We start from the raw sequence: 25,137 nt of genomic DNA, 5'->3' as shown, positions 1-25,137 counted from the left end.
ATTTTTCTTTATTAAGGTGGAGTTTAGCTGAGACTGACTTCCTCTTTGGCTGTCCATAAACTGTGAAACAGAAGGATGCAGAAGACTATCCCCTGCCTTTTTGTCCATGAGTGATAAGAGCACAAGATCATTAATACAAGTTTGCTGCAAAGATGAGTTCAGAGGAGAAGAGTATATCTCCAGCTCACAAAACATCCACTCCATCACATAGAAGTGCCTCCTCCTCCTCATCGTCTCAGAGAGACAGGAGGCAGGTAAGGAAATACTCTAGTTGTTGGTACCATCTGGTGGGATGATAGATTTATTCCTGTAATGTGGCTGTTCTTGTTAGCTCTAGATTTGCTTGCTTACAGCATTGGATGATAGCACTACAGCCAAAAATTGTTGATTTTTTTGAATTTACTTTTTCCACTTCCTAAAGTGGCTTGAAAAAGATTTAGAAGCAACATGGGCACTGTGTACAGCACTGGAACAGGAAGTACATAATCTCATGGACACGTAGGAAACATGCCCTGGATTCTTTTGGGAAGTGGTTTCTTTGGCAGCATGAGCCTACAGTTGCCTAAAGTAGTTTTGTGTCATCTGTGAATACCTCTTTTTGTAAATCCAACAACAGAGATACATTATTGTTTTTGAAAGTGGTAATTCAATTTAAATACCATATTGCTTATCCTTTCTGTAAGCACCTAATGTTTTAAACATTATTTGTTTCACTACAAATTAACACTGATTGTACTACCTCATAGAGTACTAATCCGGTTATGTTAGGCTTCCATTTTAAAGAGACTCTTGTTTGTGTGGATGTAATTATCCAGGATCTCTTTGAGATGAAGACTGTATTAATTCCCCTCAAGACAACTTGAGCTTTCCTGTGGGGTTTTTTTGAGGGCTGGGTGTACAGTGTGGCCATAATATCAGTGGGAGCACTTCAGAAAATATCAAAGCTCTCTACTAGATTTCAGAAAAGTTCTTACACATATATTTTACAAATACAAAGGTTGATATAGAAAAATTGGTTTAGAACAGGATCGTATTTTAAAACTGTGGTCCATGAAAAAGAGGCAAGTAATTTTAAAAAATTCAAATAAAAATCATTGGCTTAGGAATATTTTCCCAGCTACTTGTATGGCAGTTCTGATACTATTTTCTCAGCTGCTGCTGAGGAAGTTTCTTCCCTTAACTCTTAAGAAAATTTTGAAACCCAAGAGTTTTTAATGAAAACTCTAAAATTTACTGGTTTGAATGTAAATAGTCTCACCACAAGGTACTTTTTAAATGTTAAATCAGGAGAAGAATTCTGATGTATGCTCAATAACAGGCAGGAAATATGAATGGAATTTTTAAATAATTTTGATTGCTTAAGTAGATCCAAAAAGTATTTTCTCACAGGTGATAAATATTTTCCCTTTCACAGTGTACTGGACTTTGGATAGCTGTAGTTAGTTAATTAAGTCTTGGTTAGGATATAACCTTTTAATTTTTCATTAGTTCCATCTGGAGCAAGAATTTTGATATAATTTGTTTAAAGCATCTGTGTGTTTTATCTCCTACATTTAAGCCTGAAGAAGGTAAATGTAAGACTTACAGGAGCTGCTGGTCTCAGCTAAGAGCATATTCTTTGAGTTTTCTTTGTAATTAATTTGACACAACCATGCAACTAGGAATAAAAAAACAAAACAAAACAAAAAAAACAAAACAAAACCAAAACCAAACAAAACAAAACAAAAAAAACCAAAAACCTCCTGGGAATACATTTTACCATAAATCTAATGGCTACCACATCTGTTACCCTAGCAACGGTACAGAGCAAGGTATACCTGCCATCAGAATGAAACGGGTGCTTAACTTTAAGTCCATATTTGATCACAGAAACGTGAAGCATGATTTTAAAATAATGCTATAAAGGTTGATGGTGTGATGCATCCAGAGGATCCCATAAAATGTGATGATGCTTAATGAGTACTTAGGCATGTAAATGTGGGCTGGAAGGGCTACTCCGAGGTGTTTGTTTTTTTGCCTCAGTTCTTTCAGTGTTAAAGCAGGAGAAGGAATGGGTGAGCAATTTCTTCTGCAGAAAGAAACGGAGCTGCAGCATGCAATGCAGCATGAACTGCAGTGGTGCTGTACCCAGGGAAAGGAGCATGCACACTTCCTCTCTGCATGCAGATGCAGTAAAACATACATTTCATCCCACCATCCACTGTAGCAACTGTATTTTAATTTCTTTCCTTGCTTGTAGTATTATTTTTATATGTTTTGGTTTTCATTGGCTTTTGCCCAAACACAAAGATAGCTAGGAGGTAGGGAATTTTGGTTCAGGGGCTGTTGGATTTTACTTTGAAAAGGCTTTAAAATTCTGTCTTGATGCCTCCTTGGACTCTTCAGAGCAGCCAGTGAAAAAGCACCCTTCCTAAATTGGTAATATAAATGAATATGAAAAGTGATGTGACTGGATGAAGTGCCAATGAAGCTTTTATTGTCACATGTGAGGATAACACTGGATATTTCTAGATGGTTAATGATTGAAACCTTCTCATCATATAATTCTTGTCAAAGTCATACCAGCAATTATGGAACAATTTCCCTATAAATTGTGGTACAGGAGGCTGAATGAGTGTGAACATGACTATGATAAATCATTTTAGGGAGAGTGGAAAATGTCGTGCTGTATATATTGCTGGCACTTTAATGTATCTTTTTTATTTGTACAATATACATCACATAAGAGAATTAGCAGTCAGCAAAAGCTTTGACATTGCCAATTTGCAGGCTCCATGACTAATATATAAATTAATAGACTAATGAAGCCAACAATAACTAAAAAACCAGTTTCAGATTTTTCTTACTCATTTTCATTAAAGTGTGTTTAATTTGGATGATTAGACAGTAGAAGACCCAGAAAGAACCCATTTTGTTTAACCCCTGAGTTGGACAGGATGGCAAGGCAGTTGTGGTACCCATGATAAGGAATACTTCAGAAGGGAGAAGCAACAGTTTTTCCTACTGTGGAACTGTTGCAGAGCATGAAACCTGTCACACTGTCAATAAGAGTCTTCGTGCAAAAGGTAGCATAAAAAGCTAAATTCTGATAGCCTTTTTTGTGGGCCATACTGACAAGGTAGATTCTTGTGTTTCATCCCTTAGGAAACTCTGAAAACTCTGGCTATATACTGCTGCAGAGCAAAATGGAGGAAACCTAACAACTCTTAGAAGTACAGCTGAATATGATAAAATCATATCTTGTTTATTCAGTTTTTTGGGCATAAGTTCTTTATGAATATTCTGTATTTTATTTCTTGATTAAGTATGCAGCTCATAAGGCAGACTGTAATACATTAGATATTCTCTGCAACATGTGGTTGTAATATTGTGCTGAGAAGAAAGAAATAAATACATCATAGGGTTAATAATGTGCAGTTTGGCAAATTGGAGCCTGACCTCAGGCTACTAAACTCTCCATACACAAGTAGAGCAATAATGTTGAAACTGAACAAAGGGGAGATTTTGAATTTTTACCACCTAAAGGCTAGCTAATACATGATGTAAAAATGGATATAGCAATGTTTTGTATTTTAAGTGTGAGTTCTCTTCTAATGTCTTAATTTTCCTTTTGGTCTTTTATGGGGGAGATCAACATTCTCTCACTCTTTTTGTGTTTTTCTTTACCAGTTTGCTTTTTCAACAAATCCTTGGTTCTTTCCCTATATGAATCTCAAAAGAAGAAAAGCTTTTAGTACTATTGCATTTAGCCTTGTGTTGTCACCTCTCTACCTGGAGAGCTTTCATATTTCAAATGTCTGTTGTCTTTTAGCCATATGTAAAGAGTGAAAGGTGGGGGCTTTAAAGGAAGAGGAAAAAAGATTTGCCAGAGCAGAGATCTGCTTTTCAGGTTTTAATACGGCTTGTTGTTTGTTTTGGGTTGAGGTTTTTTTTCCCTTCTGCACAAGCAGTATTGACTAATAGAAGGGGTGTACACAAGGGATTCACAAAGGACTGAGCTTGGGCTGAAAATGTTTACCTAGCCATGAAATTTAAATGCAGAGCGTGATTCCAAGACTCTGGTATTGCCTAAAGGTCTGCACTGGAAAATGCCTACTTAGCTTTTTGCAACCACTGTATTTTAATTGTCCAAGTGGTCTCCTGCAAGTGGTATTTCCTAAGGTGGGTATCACCATTTTGGAGATGCTTAGACAGTGCTGCTCGTACAAGATTGCAATGTGACATAACCTAATGTATTCCATGTGCAAGAGGTGTCTGAGCATGTTTATTTACCTTTTAATTCTGAAAATGGGTAGCAGCCTACATGGTTGCTCCTGGCTGTCAGCCTGATGTGACTTCTGGGAAAAATATTCTTGTTGGTTACCTGTAAATTCCACTTGTTCCTGTCTCTCTGTGACTTCAAAAAAAGAAAGGCAAGGTTGGACAGTCTGTTAGACATAGTACAGACCTGAGAACATGCAGCCATAGTCCTAGCTTTGCTCTTTAGCAAAGCATAGACTTTTAGAAGCCTTTTTATTTTGCAGTAGTTTGTGAGAATTATTTTAATAATAATTATTAATCTTTATGAGAGTTTCAAACTAAAGAGGCTATTAAATGCCAAGTACTGTTGTTACAGTGATGTAATTCTCTTTTGCTCGCTTTCCTAATTAACTCTCTTTGCATAAAACTATTGAAGCAGGATTAGAGCAGGAAGTGTTGAGTACTCTAAAGGCAACAACTCACTGGAGCAAGCAAATGTTCTGAGCGAGCCAAAGAATGAAATGGCAAAATTGTTAACAAAAACATGCAATTATTCTTTAAATTGATTAGTTGCTGCTACTCTACATCATTTTTTTTCTTGTGCCCTTGATAGAGTGTGAAAATTTTCCTTAGCTTTAGAAGGTAGTGGGTCTTACTTCAGCATCTGACAAAATGTCTGAAGCAATATAACTTTTCAAGCTGTATAATACTCATGTGAATGTTATCTTAGGTTCAATGCCACAGCACTTTTAAAAAATGAAATCAAAAGTTTCAGACCAGTAAGATTTTTAGAATTTAAGTGATAAGATTGGAGAGTGAACATCTACACTAGACACAATCAGAAGCTGGCTAAATTTACAAAGTGAAGCTCTCTGGACTACAGGTTTGTCTGGGGATGGGATGGGAACCCCTGCAAGTGAGACTGGGAGGGAGTAGGTACAGCTTGATTCCAGGTGTGAGGCAAACCCCCAAGTACTGATGCTGGTGGGTGCATTGAAAGTATGAGACATTCTGCAGTGCTGGGAATCCTTGTGGGAAGGCTGCTGGTGTACACTGGCAGCAGCACGTGCCCAGCATCCCAGTACACCTGGGTGCATCAGGCTGGCTGTGTGTGTGTGTGAAGCTAGCCTGCAGGCACACAGCAGATGTCCTTCATGTTGTGCCTGTCTTTCTGCCTAGAATTTACGCAAGAGATAGACAGCAAACAGAAGAAGTACATCTGTCCATGTGCACAGGATGGGCCTCTGCAGTCCGTGCTTGGATCATGACTGCTCCTGCCCTTGGTGATACCCTAGTGGTGTAGAGACAAGATCCAGAGCACAGACCTGGAGATTAATAGATGGAGATGCTGCCTCTTCATAAGAAAGACTTGGCCTTAAAGCTTTGAAGAAATAAAATGGTCTGGAGCAGTCAAGGAGAGGCAGTGATAGCATTCATACCAGGCTGTCCCAGGGGGCTGTGTGTACATGTTCTCTGAGCTCCATAAACACTGCTATCTCAGTTACCGCTACGAGTTTTTACAGGTTGCATGGAGAATGCTGAAGTTCAGATGTGGGCTATGAAGAAAGATTTATTTTTTAAAAATATGTCAGTTTGATTAGAAATGGTCCCTGTAGCTATCTTCTATTACAAAACCAGGGAAATTGCTCTCATAAAAGCTTAATTACCCATGCAAATTATGACAGATAATTTAAGGTGGTGTTTTCAGAACACGGTCACTTTTGCATTCCTCTTGTCTCATTTTTTTCCCTCATGCATACATGTCCTACATAAGCATGTCTCACTTTCCTTCAGAATACAAAAACTCAAAGTGCAACACACACACACAAATCTATAAGGAAAAAGTGCAACTCTTCTGAAGTGTCATTTGGGATTTCTGGGAAACAAATGGGGGAGAAGAAAGAGAAGCATGATTTTATTTTAATTTCTTCAGTGGTGAGGAAAAGCACAAGGGTGAAGAGGGAGGGTGATGGCAGGTATGATGTGGAGGCTTCTGTTTTCCAGACAGTAATGTCTGATCAGGATTATCCACATGCAAAATATACAAATTTATTAGACAGATAACTGTGCCTTAGTAATGCTATTTGCTGTTTTGACATTCTGTGTTCCTGTTTGTATTAAATACTTTACCCTGAAATTGAAAATGAAGTGATTACATAAAAACATTTTTCCTGTAGTAGAATAATATTTCATGTAAAAAAAAAATGGATTAAAAATTTTTCAGCTTCTCTTTTTTTTATCTCCTATATTTTTATACTGTGTAAATTGAAGTTTAAAGGCTATTGAGGAAGGATAAGTAGGTGGCTTACAGAAAGAAGTGAAAGAGAGTCACAGGAAGAAAGGTCTTTCTTCTTCTGAACCTATGCACTTTTTAAAGTGAGGTCCAGCTTTTTCATTTATCATTTGTGTTAACATTGACTCCCGTTCATGTCTATAATGTTTTCATTTGTAAAAAAACCTAACACATCATTTTCTTTTGTGTATGTAATTTTATTTTCCTCCCTTTTTTCTTTTAAACCCTATCAGCATCATTAAAATTAACTCGTAGCCTATTTAACAAAATATCCGGCCTTTTAATTGTGATCATTCAATAATCATAATAAAAGCTTTGTATCATTAGCTAAAATTTGAATTCTCTCTGTCAGGCACTGTAAATTTATCTGTTTGTGCTATCTTAAGATAAGTGCAAAGGGAGAAGATTGTCATTAACACTCGGGTTGTGACTTGGCAGTTGTTCCAAACCATTGTTCTGGCAAAAGAAAGGTTGCTGGTACAATGATAGCTAGCTCTTTTCTGCTTTATCCACTTGTGCTAATGATTCCCTCCAAGAAGCTCTTCATGAGAGCAAGAGCTTATTTGTCTTCAGAATTTGTCAAAAAGTACCTTGTAAAGCAAAGGCTTCCTTGCTGCCAGAGCCTAAAAGCATTGGCATGAAGTACAATCCAAAGCTGGAGTTCTGGAAAGGGCTGACAGAGAGCTCCTGAGCTAACAAATCCTTGACATTTCTGTTACACAAGAAGGGTTTACTTTGCATATCCCAGGAAAGAAGTAGGCTTACATACCTAGGTATTATTCATATGCTACAGAACTGCATCTTATATATACTTGTCTTTCAGTAAAAAGGTTACAAAGAGAAAAAGTTGCTCTTAAGTACATTTCTGTACAAGATGAACATGTCTTACAAGAAGAAAAAAAAATGTTAACTGTGTGCTATTCACAAAGTATTGCTAAATTCCTTTGTCACTTAGTTGATGCTGAGATTGCTGAAAACAGCAATGGAGCAGTGCCAATAGAGGAGACTGAGGATAAGAATAGGACCATGACTGCTTTATAAAAATTTAAAAACTGTGCTAGAAGATAGAAAGGACATATACATTGATGAGATATGGTTGTTTTGCTTTGCACTGACTCTTCTCTCACAATTATATTGAAGAATCTGTCTTTCTTCCAACATTAACAGGAGGAAAGCCAGAGCTGGCTAAGAAGCTGCCTAAGAGAAAAGCAAGTTTCAAGGTTAATCCCTTTGCAAATAATATTGCAGATTAATTCGGCATGTATCACGGCTTGTTTAGAAGGTAGTAAAAATTGGCATGTATGCAGTCAAATCTATGTCTACCTTACTACTTCTGTTGTGTTTCAGATAACCAGAAAATAGTGTGGTTTTAATTGAAAGAAAGTGATTAAACATTGCACTTCATACTAAATGGAATTCAAGTAAGAATACAGTTTTGTTAGGTTGCAAGAAGAATTCCAGTGACTAGCAAATAATAAAAGATGCACTAGTACTTTGGATTGAAAAAACAACACAAGAAACCCAGACAGAAAAGCTCTATTTTGAATTGCTGTTGAAGGACAGTGTATGCCTAGGCCCCATTGTTATGGGTGTTGGAGATTGCTAGAATGCTGTGAACAAGCAAAATGATCCACCAGATCTTTTTCATTAATTAACTGTTGACCACATGTTGTGCACATTTCTGAACTACAGAGAGTCTGTGTCCAATGTCAATCCTCATTAGTTTGTATTTTTCTTGGAAATTAATAAATTATAAATTATAGAGATGTCTTTGCATTAAATATAATTCATTCTGTTAAGCAGCAAAGCAGAAGGGGGAGGCATGAGTGTCAGACTTGTCATTCACTGGATTTACTGTCTCTACTTGCTCAGCATTGGTTTTCTTTCCTTGCCTTTCCTGTGAAAACAGTTGAATGTCTTTTCTTTTAATGGGAAGTCAGATTCAGTAAAGTTAAATTAGGGTCTTCGCCTCTTGGTCTCTGATGGAGACCAACCCTACCAGTGGAATGGGGAGGAGAAGCAGAGGAAAGAAAAGGGAAAACCTCAGAGTTGAAATAAGAACAGTTTAATAATTGAAATAAAATATAATAATGATTGTAAGGGAAAGAAAGAACAAGAAAGAGAGAAAGAAATAAACCCCAAGAAAGGTATGTGATGCCCGGTACAATGGCTCACCACCTGCAGGCCAAGGCCCAGCCCATCCCCCAGCAGGGATTGTTCTCTCATGTCCAACTCCCCCAGTTTATACACTGTCCTTGGTGTCCTGTGGTGTGGAATATCCCTTGGACCAGTCCAGGTCCATGTCCTGGCCATGCCCCTCTCAGCTCCTCATACACCTCCTCACTGGCCTCTACCAGAAACGGAGGAGAAACCGGAAAGTCCTTGATTTAGGGTAAGAGCTACTCAGCAACAGCCAAAACATCACTGTGCCTTTAATGTTGTTCTCATAAGAAATCCAAAATACAGCACTGTACCAGCTACTTGGAAGAAAATGAACTCTGTCCCAGCCAAAACAAGGATAACGAGCTGTATGAGTCATTAAACTCCAAAGTGAGAAAAGAAGTTGGCAAGATAGATGGAAGGATATTGTAAAATCTGTTTTCCATTCTTGCCTTCCACAGAAGATGAAAATATGATGCAACATCATAATGCTATTTTATTTTCTCCATGAATTTCCTTCTCCCTCATGTCTTTGGGGGAAGAAAGGAAAAAAATGCAGGGTGGAACAAACATTTGTGTTCCCAGTATGTTGGCTTGCTAGGGGTATTTTGAGGCAAATGTGTGCCACCTCGGTAATGTATGTGTGGATAGTCAGAAAGATGAAGAATTGTCGTTAGGATGAAGATTTTGCAATGGAATTACACCGTAATTTGAGTTAAACTTGGAATTATGTTAAATTAGTTTTCAAGAGCACACAAAATTTGCTAGTGCTGGTGTTTTCCTCCAAGAGAAACCAGCTATAGTGTGGTGATCCTGAAATATGAGGGGAATCTGGAATGTAGCAATGCCAACGTTGATTTTACCTGTCTGTATTTTTGGGATGAGAAGAATAAGAGTACCATGTTGATTGATGTGCCTAGTTTAATGGATTATTATTTGTTTTTTGGTTTGATTATGAATAAACCCCAGAAACATTGTTGACATGCCTCTTTATTCCTTCTTATCAGCTTTTTTTTAGTGCTTCTTTCCCAACTCTGTTTTTCATGTTACAATAGAAAAAACCCCTTGACAATAATGTCAAGATTTAAATAATTTTTATTTCTTTGATTCTGAATAACTAAACTCTTGCACTGTAAAATTAGCTGCTTTTCAAAATGTCAAGCAATTGTGTGATTTCTAGCTGTAATTTTGCAGAAAAATAACATGTTTTAATGGAAAACATTTTGCACCAAGTAAGGCCTCTTAGTTTTATGCTAGAGACATGTCACAAGTCTAAAGAAATGGCCTTGTATCAGTGTTATTGAGTAAAGAGAATTGAAAAGCAAACATCTATAGACAACAAGCCAACATTCCTGGAAGTAAGGAATGTAAAGAAGGCAATTTTACTTAGAAGGTGTTCATTTTCTTATTTTCAAACAAATAGTTGAATAAGTCAGCATTCATTAAAGTGCTGCTGGCTAATAATGTATTTCTCAACTGAAGTGGAACTGTTATGGCTGAAGGCTAATTAAAAAACAAAAAGGCACAAAACCTTCCTGACTTAAAATCATGTAATTGAAAATGTCACTGGAAATCTGGCAAGCTAAGGGCTGTTGGGCTACTCCTCTCTAAATGTTGTGCAAAATGAAATTGCAGTTATGTAACAACAAACTGCACCAGCTGCTACATATGAGACCTTCAGAACATCTGTGTTGGGCATTGTTCCATCTCGGGATGGATGGATTCCTGCCTGCCAGACAAAACTGGCAAGAAAGTTGGGAATCATCCTGATTATGAGATGAGACATTTTAATCTTCCTTGGAGGAACAGATTTAGGTTCTTTTGTACATTGTTAAAATGTCATGCTGTATACATAAGTAGCATTTCCTTTACTTGGTGAGAAAGCTTATCATTATCATTAGGAACTTTGTGGTTCTCAGCTCAAGTTAGTTTATTAAATTATTTGATATGTAACATAGACGCTTGTGGTACATATATACACTTTTTTTTTCATCATCTGACTGGTAAAATACACTGGATTAAATAAGTAGGTTGAACTTCCTTTGAAAAAGCAGTTTTTCAAGCATAAATGACAAAGCTTTTTGCTGGTTGGCCCTGGAGTAACATAACACTGTTGCATTTCCACATTCTTCACTGTAAAATTTAATTAAAAGTAACTGAAAATAAATGCTGATTATTGTTGCATGGTGGTAGGGATGCTTATTAATCTCCGCTGAAAACAGAGACACTCCCCATGTTTTCCTATTCTCATTTACAGTTGCAACTTGAAAGAGAACAATGAAGGTCTGTGTGTTGCTCTGCAGCAAGATTGGGTCTGTGTTGTATATATGCATGTAAATGAATAGCTGTGTTTATTTGCATTTAGTTTGGCTACGGTTCTTTATGTACTTAATAATTTATATAAACCATAATATTTACACTGCCATTTATATGTACTTTGATATTTCCTGATTGTTTCTGCTGCTGCTGGTACCTGGGTAATCTCTTCTTCAGTCAATGTAAAGACGCTTAATTGTGAACAAAACTTAATTGGCATTTTCAGCTGAGAAAAACATATGCTTCTCAGAGGGTAATTGCAACTGCAAGTTTGTCATTGTGCTATATGTCCTGGAAATGAAGTAGTTTTATTTTATGCCAAAGAGATACTAATGACATGTTGTGGTAGAATTCTTACCAAATAGTAGGGTGAGATGTAGCAAAATTTCACCAGAGAATGAAATGCAGATGGTAATGGTAATTTTCCCTTTTCTCAAAAATGCTTTTTCTTTTATAAAGTATGAGTTTTTGGAAAATGGAGACATGTTTCCATTTTCTGGAAAACGGAGAGACATGTTTAGATGTGTTTTAAGAATAGCAGTCTTTTCAGGACTTGTTGTGACATTGCGTATTTCATTTTAATTACAATGCTTTGAAGATGCAAAATTTTATGGTATTGTCATATGTAAAAAGAGCTGCAATGGTTTAGGATCACAGTGTTCCATGAATGTTCACCAGCAAGCCCAAGCAGAGACACAGTAACGAATTTTTTTTAATACCTGTAATTTAAAAGCATTTGTGTAGCATGTTACTTTTTCTCAGCTGAGAAGCCAATAACAAAATGCTAAGGTGTGATAATGAATATTTTAGAGGCAGTAATATTTTATGCAAAGTGAATGTAGGGCAGTGCTGACTGCAGAGTATGTGCATTCAGTGTCTTGTATATTAACAGAAAACATGATAGGTCTGGTTAGGAGCACTTTGAATCTCTGTAGAGGTAAGAACTGCATTACTTGTCTTTCCTGGCTTTTTTTTTTTTTTTTTTTTTAGTTCACCATCATTTCTAGGTTAAACAAGAGTAATTAATTAAAAACTGAGTAATAAAGAAAGAGAAGTATATTGCCTCTGAAGGCAAACCATTTGTGCATTTAAGTCATGGATGGGGGTGGTATTTTGTATATTTTGAGACACGATGTTGTCTTTAATTTTTTTTTTAGAGTGTTCATATTTTGGAGCGAAAGGCTTCTTCAGGAAGCACAGACCCTTCTTTAAGTAAGCAGTTCCTTGAAAGTGATCATCTCTCTCTATCCAAGGTAAGCAAAAGTCTGGGATGGAGTCTGGGCAGTGAGTTTCCCTCTAAAGTTACAAAGTATTTTGACTAATACTTCAGGGACAGTGTTTTGTATGGTTCTACCATTGAGTATATTGTGAGTCTGTTCTTGAACTTATTGTTCTATAACTGAGGAGTAAGAAGAGCCAGTTATCTTTAGTAGATGTTATATTAACAAAATCAAGGATTGGTTTGGGTTTTTTTTTTTTTTTCGTGTGGATGGCCTCAGGAACAAATTTTACTTTCTCAGAAAATGGGGCTAGAAGGGACTTTGATGATCCTTGTGGGACCCCTCCAACTCAGGATATTGCATGATTCTATGACTTTGAGAAGTTTTCCAGTTCAATCCTCTTATTAAGGTAGAGCAAATCATATCCAAATCTAAAATTGCTGCCAATAAATATTAGTTTAAAAAATATGTCCTAATACATCCCTTGTGTGTAGTTTGAAATTTAAAAGCTCTTGCTGAGATTTTCTTTCCTGAGGCAGAGTAAAGGATGCAACTGCAGGGGTGACATCACCCTCATAAAAAGTGAAGCCTTGTGTGTGTTGTTTTGAAGTTGACTTCTTTCTGGGTAAATTGCTCAGTTTTGGAATAAGTGATTCCAAACAAGTCTAATTACACATAAAGAACGCTTTATTTTAAGATACTTCAGATGCAAAAATAAGAGTGCGTGCAAAAGAAAAGGTGAGGGTGCTGTGATGGAATATTTGGTGAAAAATAAAAATCTGAAATGAAATATCTGTAAGTTTTGAAACAGACCTGGTAAAACAATTTTGAAAGGAAACATTCTGTTAATCCAGGGAAAATGAAATGGTTTATTTGTTTTTATTTGGAAAACAAATATTTTGCAGTCAAAACTTGAGAATGCAGTTGGTAGTGGCTCCCTTAATCCCCAAACAAGGGACATGTGCAGAGTCAGGGACTGAAAGCTGTGATTGTGTTCCCCCAGTGATGCTGCTTTGCACAGGGCTGTTTCTCATGGAATACCTATGGAATCACTGAAGTCCTAAAATACTGCTGCTGTGCTTGAGAACTGGCCCTGGATGAGGGCTCTTCAAGTGTATCACTTTCACTCTGTTTTTTCCCCATTTTTGTCTCTCCTTCATAATGGCCTTTATATTGGGCATATCTCAACGCACCAAAACTGTGGGATGAGGCACAGTTAGGATTGTTAGGAGGGTTTTAAGAACAGCTTGTGGCACTGATGCAACAGGAGACAAGTATCCTCACTGTACTGAATAATTACTCATTTTATCCCTCTGTATCTGGTCTTTTGTTTAAATGAATAGCTATATGAGATTGTGTGGTTTCTAGTTGAGAATTAATCAATACTGATGTTATCTAGTAGATAAAAGACTTATGCCTGCAGCTGATCATCTAAAGGAGAAATCAATATGGTGAAGAATCAGCTGGCAGAGATGCAGAGACTCCTTGCTGGTGTATGACTTAGAGTTTAATTTATCCCCCTCAAGTGCCAAGTACTCCCATGTAGGGAAAAAATAATACATATGCGCTTCCTCTGTAGAATGGAAACAGAACATTGAAGCAAAACATGGGGAAGTAAAATAAAGCTGCGTTTTGAGCAGGGGATTTACAGACAATGAGATAATTAGTTCATGGTTATTCAGGGGAAACTAAGCTGAATAAAGAGTTCTATTATAATTTACGGCAGTATTTATTATTTGGGATAGTTTTTCACCCTTCTTAAAATACCAAGACCTTATTCAAAATTTAGTTTTGAAATTTGCTGTTACTTTTGCAACTATATTTTCATAATAGAAATGTTGATGTTATCAGGGCTGTGTAGTTTATTTGGAGGTGTTGTGAAAGACTGACAGCACTTGGCACTGAACAGTTTTGTTGGAAATATGGAGACAATTTTTTTTTCCTTTAAATGTTTGATGCTATATTACCTCCTTCCTCTCTTGTTAACTTTTCATAACATTGCTAGGAGTTATGACAGATCAGCTGAGAAAATGCAAGTTTACAGCTTTGTAAGGTATAATTAGTAAAACATAGTCTGAGGAATCTGGCAGTAAGAGATTTTTAAACTGTTGCAGAATTTTTTTAATTACAGTAGTAGCAAGAGGATAGAAATATACTCTAAGAGAAAATATGACTCCATATTTTTCTCTTTAAAAGCATTGTTCTTTACCTGTTCACTGTGTTACAGTGTAAATCTGGCTTGAGCTGCACCAGTCACCATGCAAAACAAATGATATGTACCAGAAATATGCTTTAATTGGCTCCATGAAAGGCATACAGCTGGTTGTATCTTGAACGATACTGTTCCTCTGTTTTTCTCTGGAGAGAAAATTCATTAGCTTTCCTACAAATTTCTCATAATACAGTCAAAATGAATGCAGGGAAAAAAAATCTTTTTTGCAGATTTGTGAAGGCTCAATTAGCAAGTGAAACTGTCATAAAATGCCTTTGAAGATTATCACTAGCTACACTCAAAATCAACAATAAAGCAACATCTTCTGCTAGTTTTTCTGATTTGGATGAAAAACTGGGGCATCCAGAACCAATGCAGCTTGTACTTTAATGATCAGAAAATTTAAATTTCTTTATAATTAAGAATTATCACAAAGGGCACTCTTACTATGCATCTTATCTGGTAAGGGTTAGACATCTGAAAATGTTTGTATTTAGTAGTTTTAAATGAGATACAGCTAGATATAATATAATGACCATGTAGTTTGGTACCTAAACAGGTTGATTTAAAAGCCTGGCTCCTCCTCTTTGTCTTGCATTGAATTTGTGCCTCTCCTAAATGCAATTTTTTACCATGTGTGTGCAAAATTAATTAATCAATGTGTCTTCATGATTTTTCATCAGGAACCTGACAGCTGGGAAATCATAGAGGGTCTGAAAATAGGCCAGACCAATGTCCAGAAGCCAGACAAACATGAAGGTTTCATGCTGAAGAAGAGAAAATGGCCATTAAAAGGTTGGCACAAGGTAAATGTCTCATAAACCAGTCAGAATGTTATTACCTTATTTTATGGGCTGGGATTTTTTTTTTGTCTAGGCAAAATTAGGATGTCAAATAAATACCCACGATTTTGGTGTATGACTTTTCCTTCCACCTCTGTACTGAATTAGTTTGCAGATAGAGTTCATGGCTCTCAAATCACAGTCCCTGCTGCCTAAGGTTGTATTCAAAATCCAGAGGGAATTTGTGAATAAAATTGATCTGACCCTCCAAAAAATCAATTAATGAGGTATTTAAGAATTTATGGAATAAACCACTGCTCCCAAACTTTTAAAATACATGATATTAATGTGTTGCTATTTGGTGAAAATGTCTGTTTTGGTATGGAACTAATTTATAGGAGAGCAAGAGAAGTCCAACTTTCACAGTTCTGTACAGGCAATCACTACTGATGATCTAGATGAATTTAGAGCAGTTACTTGTGTAGGTAATTTTTAATGTGATTAAGAATTTCACATTTTAGCATCCCCCTCTACTCTGCCCTACATTTCACCTTGGGAACTATGATGAACTTAGGTTTTGAAACATTGGGTTTATTAATAAGTTTGTTAATAAGTCACTAACAAACTTCATAAGAACATGATATTCATGTTCTTATGAAGTTTGTTAGTGACTATATCTATGAAAAAAAAAAACCCTAAAATGTTCTTCTTGTTGTGACATCTTATTCAAGCAGTTATATCTCCAAATGTGCTGGTTGCAGCTGGGGTAGAGAAAAACACTGTTTTCCTGCCCTGTGTGAGATATTGCTACCATCTGTTGTGTGACTGACAGAATTTCTAGAACTATCTTTGACAGGAATTTTCTGCAGTCTTAACTACTGACCTTGCTCGTAGCATTAATTGAGCAGGTTTACCTAAGGAAACCATTGTCCTTCCTTCCCATGTCATGACAGCTTTGAGAGTCATGCAGAATATTTTGCTGTGTTCTGGGATTTTAACATAGATTAATGCTTTCAGTTACACTCTAAAAATAGGCTTTATTTGCTATTACTGTGCATGTTTTTAAAGTTAGTGATGATAAACACAAGTTAGCAAATGTCATTTCAAGTCCAGTTTCCTGCTAGGCTTTATGCTGTGTGCCAAAGTCTGCATTAACTTGACTGCAAAGCAGCTTGAGTGATCTGGTACAGACAAGCTAGGGCAGCTTTAACAGAGGGAGAAATACAGTGTGAATAGGGGATTCTGCTCAGAAATAAAGGTGCAGCAACAGCACAGGCACCATCAGGTTAGGCCAGTCCTGGTAACCTTGTCAGTGAAGATGCAGTGGCTCACCCTGTATCACTAACACCTGAAACATCAGCCCTCCCATCACCTGGGGGTGTTGCTGGGAACGCTGCAATGTTTGTTCTGGTACTAATACCTAGATTAACACTAGACAAGGTGTCTTCAGCACGAGTTACAATCTCATCTGTACTCCACTGAGTACAGGTCTGTCATAAGGCGCAAAGTTTTGGATGGTAGACCATGGTCTCTCATATGGTCTTCCTTTTGAGATGTAGATCTTGCACTAGGAAAAACTTCTCAATTTCTGGATAGGGAAGGTAGGTTGCTAATTTGAAATGTGACCAGCTTTTGTGGGAAGAAAACAGGGACAAAATGAAGAAACAGATATAATTTTCTTGTCCTGCAGTCTCTTTCTTAGAAAGTTTATTGCATTGTCTGGAAAACTGAAAAAAAAAAATACCCTTCATTATCAAAGTTTATTAAGATAAACCTAGAAATTAATGTTGAAAAAGAGACTCTAGGTTTTATTTTTTGTTGTTTGTTTAGAAAATAATCGTTGTCAAAAAACAAGCAAGAAAATTATTTAATACCGTATTTATCCTCTCTTTCCAACCCCCAAAACATTTCTTAATTGTTACAGGGTAATTACAGGGTAATCCTTCTCCAGATGAATTGTTGTACACAGTTTAAATTACATCTACTCATTAAGAAAGAATGTTGTTGGATTTTTTTCTTATAATTTCAGAGGTTTTTTGTCCTGGATAATGGAATGTTGAAATATTCAAAGTCACCAATTGATGTAAGTAGAGCTGAAGACTTTAAAACTTCTAATGAAGTGCAGCCTGCTCATACTCACTCTAGGCATATTTATGAAAGTACACACATGAAAATTGTTGATGGATTTAAAGATAATGTAAGATTTTGGTCATGGCTTCCAAGAATTCTACCTTTTTTACTTCTATGGAAATATAAGTTAAATTACTAGAGGTAGTTTCTTGAATAAAGCTGCTTGAGAGATTAACCTGACCATGTATTTTTCTTTTCTAATTTTTATGTCAGCCAGAGCTGATTATTCTGAGACTTGTGGAGAGGACAAAGAATTATTTACATTTGATACCAATAACTACCAAGTCGTAGCAGTAGGTTGTCGAGTACTGTCTAATTTTCTCTGCTTCTCACTTACCTGTACCAGTGCACTGGTGTGAATAACTTAATACACCTAAACTTTGGAGTTGGCATTGTACCAGCATTTCTTGTGAGATACTTTTCTGACTATAAATATAATAAGTGGTTAAATGGTTCATCTGGTTAGTCTGAATGCAGCTTTATTTTTTAATATGGCTTTATGCTATAATGTTATAAAATGGGAAACCATTTCAGTACTAGATAGCTTTCTGTTAAATATATAGAAAAAGTGCATGATACTTCTCAATTTTTACCCTGATGTTTTTATTTTAGATACAGAAAGGAAAGGTCCATGGGAGCATTGATGTTGGTTTATCAGTCATGTCTATAAAAAAAAAGGCTCGTAGAATAGATCTTGACACAGAAGAACATATCTATCACCTAAAGGTAAAAAGTAAAACTACATGCTGTTTTTTCATCCTCAGTAGAAACAAATAAAATTGTAAAAGATTGTGCAAAAAAGTAGTATCTTGAATGCTTTTGTGACAGTAAATTTTTCTCCAGGTGAAATCCCAGGATTCATTTGATGCATGGGTTTCAAAGTTACGGCACCACCGGTTGTACCGTCAGAATGAGATTGTGAGATCTCCCAGGGATGCCAGCTTCCACATATTCCCCTCAGCATCTACTACAGAGTCTTCACCAGCTGCCAATGTGTCAGATGGAAAGGTGTGCAGCGTTCTTTGGTTGAAAACTCATGGCTTGCTTGTGGGCAGTTTCAGTGGGCTTTTCTTCTAATGCCAATAGGGCAGGAGCTTCCAGTGTGGGAACCGATGGCCAGAGAAAAGCTGTGAGGGTGTGCAGCTGAAATTAACTGAAATACTGTCTAATTTAGCCTCACTTCATTAGAATGGGCTGATGTAGAGATCTTGCAAAGTATTCACCACCCTTGCAGTTTGCACTAGCCTTTGTCACCAGGTATAAATCTGTCTCTCTGCTGATTGTGTTCTTCCTCTTAAACACCAGCTTCCGTAAGTGGTACCTAGCACAGTCCATTTGTGAGGTTCCTGGTTTGATTCTCCAACATGCTGTTCTGAAAAATCTGTGTCTTTGGGAACTATGGAGACAAATCACAGATTTCACTGAAAATGCAATGCATAATTTAATTTCTATTCTGAAGTAATATAGTCATTACCCTGACGAAGCAGCACAGCATTTACACAGTAAATGTAAGCATTTTATTATGCTTTAGGTGCAACAAAATAACTTCCCCTGGCAGCCTCCTATACCTTGCAGTAACAGCCTTCCTGTCACCTGCACTACTGGTCAGAGTAAAGTAGCAGCCTGGTTGCAGGACTCTGAAGAGATGGACAGATGTGCAGAAGGTTAGATTTTATCTTCTCATGCCTTGTTCTTTCAGCAAAACCTCTTGTTGATATAAGAAAGAGTCCTGTAAGGTAGTTAAGTTGCATCTTTACGTGAACACATAGTAGCTCTTCAGATAATTGGAAACTTTTACCCTGTGGTGGGAGCTTTGCTCTCTGTATGTTTTGGGATGTTGCTTTTAAAATTTATCCTAATAATCTGTGCTATTTTGATGGATGTCATTGTTCAAATATGATCACTTCTTGAGGTCCAGAGTTGTTGCTGACTCCTATAGAAATAACAAGTGTCCAACAAAATAAAACTTTTACTTGGATGCCTTACTACAAGGGGTTTGAACACTTAAATTTTATCGTGCAATTAAGTGCAAGCAATGGACACCATGGCAATAAAAAGTCTGAATTGAAGCACCTAATGTATTTTTATTTTATATCTCTTAGATCTTGCTCATTGTCAGTCTAACCTTGTGGAACTCAGTAAACTTCTTCAAAATTTAGAAATACTACAGAGGACACAGTCAGCACCAAATTTCACAGACATGCAGGTAAATATGCTTGAACATAAATCATTACACTGAAATATTTGTTCTTTCTGTTAAGGGAAATATAGAGGTGTTGTCTGTTAACTCAGAATGTTTATCTGAAATAATAATGAATCTTGGATGAAATGCTTATATGTCTATTTTAATTTTGTGTAATACTGTTTCTGTTTCATGTGTAAACAAGTAATTAAGATGTATTCAGTATTTGAGTTAAATAGGACAAATCAAATGATTAAGTAATTTGCAAAACAAAACTGAGGACTGTTACAATAGAACACATGTATAAATTGAAGTTATATTTAAGGAGTTTTTGTTGTGTTAAGATAATATTTTAAGTTTTTTAAGGATTGGAGACCCAAAGACCCTCAAAGATGAAGTTGCATGCTCTAGAAAAGGGGGCATAGTACAAAGGTCCCAAGTTTTGGACTGTTTCCCAGTTCAGGGTGAGTTTTCCTCTTACCAGAAGGCAACAGCAGATTCTATATCATAAATACTTTCTTCCATTTTCACTGAATCTTCTTGTCTGTACAAATGTCTGAGTAGTACCACAACATAAATCCCTGAGGATTTCAAGATCATGTCCTAAATATTGTACACCCATGAAAAGCTAGGGTACCAGTAGTTTTGCTAAAGCAGCTAACTGTACCATGTGTTTATGGAAGCATGTGGATAGCTACAGCTGATCACTGCTCCAATTTCAGGCCCCAGCAGCAGCGTTCTTCTCCTTACTTTCTAATTTGTACTTGTCTAATGCTACAATTCTTTACTAACTTGCTGTATTGTCTGTGTTGCTTGTGTCAACTTAATAGCACTTTGTTGCTTTTAACTATTTGTGTAATGTAGGCTAACTGTGTAGATATTTCAAAGAAAGACAAGCGGGTCACGAGACGATGGAGAACAAAAAGTGTCAGCAAAGATGCAAAAATTCAACTTCAGGTACTGAATGCACTATGTTTTACTTTTCACTGTACTTTAAGACTAAATTCTGAGCATGAAATGATATATTAGCTGAAAGTAGGAAGTTAGTGTGGTGTCTTGCATGTTTCTGATGAAGTAAATTAAATCTCAGTTTGTTTTTCAAAACCTAGAGAAGATAGTGAGAAAAATACTGATTTTATTTTCATTCATATAAAAACATTGCCATCTAGGGAAGGGAGGGGGATCTGAATATTAGTCAATTAAGGTATTCAAAACTCAATATACACACACCATACGGGGATACTGCTATTACATATCAAAGTTGCAAAGAAGGGCAGCTGCCTTCAAGTGAACAAGTGGCATCAAGTTAAAAGCAGAATGCAGTACTAAGCACACCAGTAGTCTTTGTCAAGACCTATACTTGGAATATTACCAATTATAAGTACTTTCACAAGCCTTCTGTTATGGAAAAGGCTAATATAGAAACAAATAAAATAACCAAGAAATAAATTATGTGAAGGAAGAATTTACTCCATCCTTCCCTAGAACTGAAAGCACAGAAATAAGCATAATGTGCATGTGTTGCTGCCTTGTGTTTTGTTGGAAGCACTTGTGTATTCTGAAGTTTGATCTAAAACCTGATCTTTTTTACAATTAAGCAACTGATAATGAGGACTATTCAACTGGCTTTGGGAGCCAAGAATCACTACTGTGATGTCTGCTACTGAGTAAATGTCAGCAACTTTTAATCCATTAAAATATCTTGAAATTAGTACAAACTTTGAAAGCTTTTAATATGTTCCCAAGAGGCACATTAAGGAGTTTTCATTTAAGATCAATAATCTTAAGGAAGGAAGAGGTGATAGTTGCATCAGCTTTCTCGTTGCAGCTCTTGTAGTTTATTTTTCTTTTTACCTATTATACTTTGAAAATCACAATAGGTAGAACAATGAGGCATCTGTTTGGATTAAAAAGGTTTATTAACAAAGGAGTTCTTGTGGTTTATGTCATGTCATGTCATGCAATTGAAGGATCACAGTTTTTCCCTGGTGCTGAATAACACAGGGAAATGAAAATATCAGTAAAATGCATGCAAGTACTTTGTGTCTATGAAGAGTCAGTCACCACTGCATGTTCTTCTTTCATGCCACAGTAACCTCAGAGAAGTCCTATCCACAAAAATTATGAAAGCAGTCAATGTATTACGATTTATGGTTGGTCATAGTGAATAATGAGCTGTTCCCATGCTACCTACCCTTTGCTGAAGTAACACTGGCCTGGGCTTCCATCAAACTGATGTCTGTGGTTTGGCAGGGGTGTGCCTCAGCTCCTGAAAATTTCAAATAGGGTTGCAGGTTCCCCTGAGAGAGTTTGAGTGCATGGCATTGCTCTACATGGGTCTGTCACTTCTGGACTGATAATGAACTCTGCCTAACTTGGGTCAGCATTAATTCCTGCCAGAGTTCTTGCTGCAAATATAAAGCTTATTTTGTTGCAGCAAAGTATTACGTTATTGTTGTCTGATCTATAAATTAATTTGCAGTGAAACAGAAACAATAAAATTGTTCTACATTGTATAGAAGACAAAGAATACTTGGTGGCTACTCCATTATCTTGCCTAGTTTGATAGACTCAGTTTAGTCTTCCAAGGGCTGTCCTGTCTCCTGAGTGCTAGAGCTGTGGTCTGTAGGAAGATGGCCTCACTTGCTCATTGTGTTATTCCTAATTTGCTTAGGTTGCCACTAAAATATGGATTTCCTCTGATGCCTACAAGCCCTTTAAGCTAATTCCCATTTTGTTCTTCTGTTAGACATGCCTTCTACTTCATTGGTCTTCCGTATTGCTTATTTTTCCAAGACTGCTTCAAGTCTTTCTGAACTGTTTATCAGGATATCCCCTACCGAGAAGCATTTTGTCTGATTTGTGATCATTGTTTTCATGGTGCTTACTCATAATTTGCTATTGAATGGTTGACATTTGGTACCAGTAAGATTTCTGTTGTACTATTACTTTCCTCATACCTTCCTACATCTCGTTAGTTTTAGGGAATAATGCTAATATTAACAAACTAACTTTCAGCTAGTTCCACTGTTAATTCCATTTGGAGTACTTGCACCTATTTTTTTCATTATTGGAGTACTTTTAATTTGGAGTACTTTCACTTATTTTTCAGAATGAGCAGTTTTTAACTACATCAAAGATGTTCTGATAGTACAATGTTGAGAGCATCCTTCTGGGGAGCATAAAATTAGGGGCTTTATATAAAGGTGTGTGCTTTGTGAGTGATGGGGAATGAGAGTATGATTTCTGCTGGCTCAGTATCCTCTGTGTATGAGGCAAGGAGGGAATTCTTCCATCCAGGTTTTGTATTGTACTTGTTAACATTCTTTTGTTAATGTTTTTGTTGGATTCCTGCTAACACATTCTTGCAGTATGAATGCTAGGTGCATAATGTATTTAAAACATACTTTTTCTTGTAAGTAAATGGCTTTATTTCTTTCCTAGACATTAATAATTACCACTTAAATATGCCAGTTTTGTGTGCAGTTGACTTTGTTCACAGAGCTAATCCCTGTAACTCGAGTGGGATTACCCCCTGAAGTAAAACTGAGCATAGCTTGTGTCTGTACATTTGCAGGTTTGGGTGTTTACTATTGCTAAGTTGTTTAGAATTAACAGCTGAATTTACAGGCCTTTACTCAAAAGTAATACATTAATTGCTTTTCTTAAGAGAGATTACTTTTATGAAGGAGGTTCATTTTGTTTTTAAAAAGCCTATTTAAAATCTTTTGAAAATGGCCTGCAACAACAGGTTAGTTGACCTGTATTAATTCATTTTATAAATTATACTTTTGTACAAGAACTGAGTAGTTTTGTTGGGTTTTTGGGATGTTTTTTGGTTTTGGGGTTTTTTTTATTAATTATTATTTATTTCCCTTTGGGTAAAAGGCTAAGTTGTTATTCTCATGACAGCTTAAAAGGAAGGAAAAAAAACCCCATTGCTGCAAAACACTAAAGAACCAGTGATATTTTGGTTTCCCACAAAAGCTCAAAGTTCTAAAATTCCAAGACTTCACAGGGGAAATAGTTTAATAGAGAGCTGTGTATTATGGAGTAATCTGAAAAATCATCTTGCTTTACTAAGGCTTTCAGTTCAGAACTGAAACCAGACCCAGACTAGTTACTACTTTTTCCCTTAAGTAAGTATTTCTTTTTATGGCAACTCAGATTATGACCTCATTTTCTGTTGTGTTGAGGAGAGTGTGTGGTCCTGGAAAGCTCACTATTCCCATTTTAACAATGCATACCTTCATTCATAATCTTGTATACGTATAAATTTGTGCATATCTCTCTCTGTACATAGGTTTGTCCCTATTATTTAAATAAGAATATTCTTCCATACTCTTATTCACAGAATGGACATATTTTTTTGAGCACAAAGAGCTTTACATTATGCATATGATCTGTTCTCTGTTTTAACAGAGTTTGTTCTCAGTATTTCACAGGTTATGCACACATCTTTTTAATGTGAGAATTGTATAAAATATTGCACCACAAGTCTTTTACTGTGATCATTAGACAATCCTTCCAGCTGTCAGTGGCATTGCCACTAATATCAGCCAGAGGGTGAAGTGTTTGGCCATTCTCTACTGTCACAACCCGACTGGGAATGTTACAAAAGTAAGACAGTTCAGCTAATAATTGAAATACAATATCCTGTTCTTCAGCATGGTGTCCATTTATCCAATCTACACATTGTTATTTGTATGACAATCAGGCTTCTTGCAGAAAAAGTAAAAATGTATATAGATCTAAAAATGCTGTAGTGTCTATAGGTGAAGAAAAATGTAAAGGAGTTGAGAATTGTTTTCTAAAAGCAGAAACATGTATTTCACAGTCTTCCAAAATCTTAACATGACTTCAAAATAATGGCATTTTGATTAAAGATTAAATAGAATGACTTTATGACAGATATGGAGCTCCTCTGCGTTAGACAGTTACTTGCTTGACATTAATGTACAGTGAAAAATTTTCTTGCAAGTAAAATAAATGTAAAATTAAAAAGGATGAGGCCAGAAGTTAGACATGCAGAAAAGGAAGCAGTTGTTGAAATACTTTGTTTTTATTTATGCTTCTTTATTTGAGTTTTTGCCTTGGTTTTGAAGCCAAGCCTTCAATAATGTATGGGAAAAGCAGGTGGAACTCAAAAAAGTGATATGTGGAGAAAATGATTCAATAGGCTCAAGGATGGTTGTGGAAATGCCAGAGCTATGTACAGGAACGTTTACTTAAGAAAACTCACTAGATAACATACACACTGAAAAATTTTACCGTTGAGCCACATGCATCTTCAGTGACCACAGTTTATGCACTTCCACTATTGCAAAGTGATCTCTTTCAGAATTCATCTTCTAGATGGTCAAGTGACTCCAGAAGGAGTTTGATTTTTGTTTTATTTTCTGGCATGCTGTAGCATCCTTTTTGTTCTCTTATTCCATTATTGCCTTATTACTCTGAATGGCAATGCTAGTTGATTTCTTTTTTGTAGCCTTAGTGAGCATACTGCAGTCCAACTCATCTGGAGATAATTTTACTGAAGTATCCAGCTTTTTATGTCTCTGGCATGCACAGCTGAAAACACATGGTATGTCCTCAACATGTGT

General features: G+C 36.4%; 1 protein-coding gene across 5 annotated transcripts in view; it reads left to right on the top strand.

Annotated features, from left to right (window-relative positions):
* The first annotated feature begins 152 nt into the window (after positions 1-152).
* Positions 153-25,137, top strand: part of OSBPL6 (oxysterol binding protein like 6) — a 46,941-nt gene continuing 21,956 nt past the window's right edge. For 3 of the 5 annotated variants that reach the window (XM_053982913.1, XM_053982911.1, XM_053982910.1), the window contains exons 1-9: positions 153-254; positions 12,166-12,261; positions 15,124-15,246; positions 17,252-17,305; positions 17,965-18,078; positions 18,196-18,360; positions 18,884-19,016; positions 19,455-19,558; positions 20,399-20,491. In XM_053982913.1, the coding sequence (XP_053838888.1) occupies positions 153-254; positions 12,166-12,261; positions 15,124-15,246; positions 17,252-17,305; positions 17,965-18,078; positions 18,196-18,360; positions 18,884-19,016; positions 19,455-19,558; positions 20,399-20,491 (984 nt within the window). Of the gene's footprint in view, positions 255-12,165; positions 12,262-14,690; positions 14,694-15,123; positions 15,247-17,251; positions 17,306-17,964; positions 18,079-18,195; positions 18,361-18,883; positions 19,017-19,454; positions 19,559-20,398; positions 20,492-25,042; positions 25,119-25,137 lie in introns of all 5 variants that reach the window. The other 2 variants (XM_053982909.1, XM_053982912.1) reach the window with 2 other exon arrangements.

Source organism: Vidua macroura, chromosome 7 (assembly GCF_024509145.1).
Source record: "Vidua macroura isolate BioBank_ID:100142 chromosome 7, ASM2450914v1, whole genome shotgun sequence".
Taxonomy (NCBI): Eukaryota; Metazoa; Chordata; class Aves; order Passeriformes; family Viduidae; genus Vidua; species Vidua macroura.
Note: the sequence above shows the minus strand (reverse complement) of the source record. Positions and strands in the feature narration are given on the sequence as shown.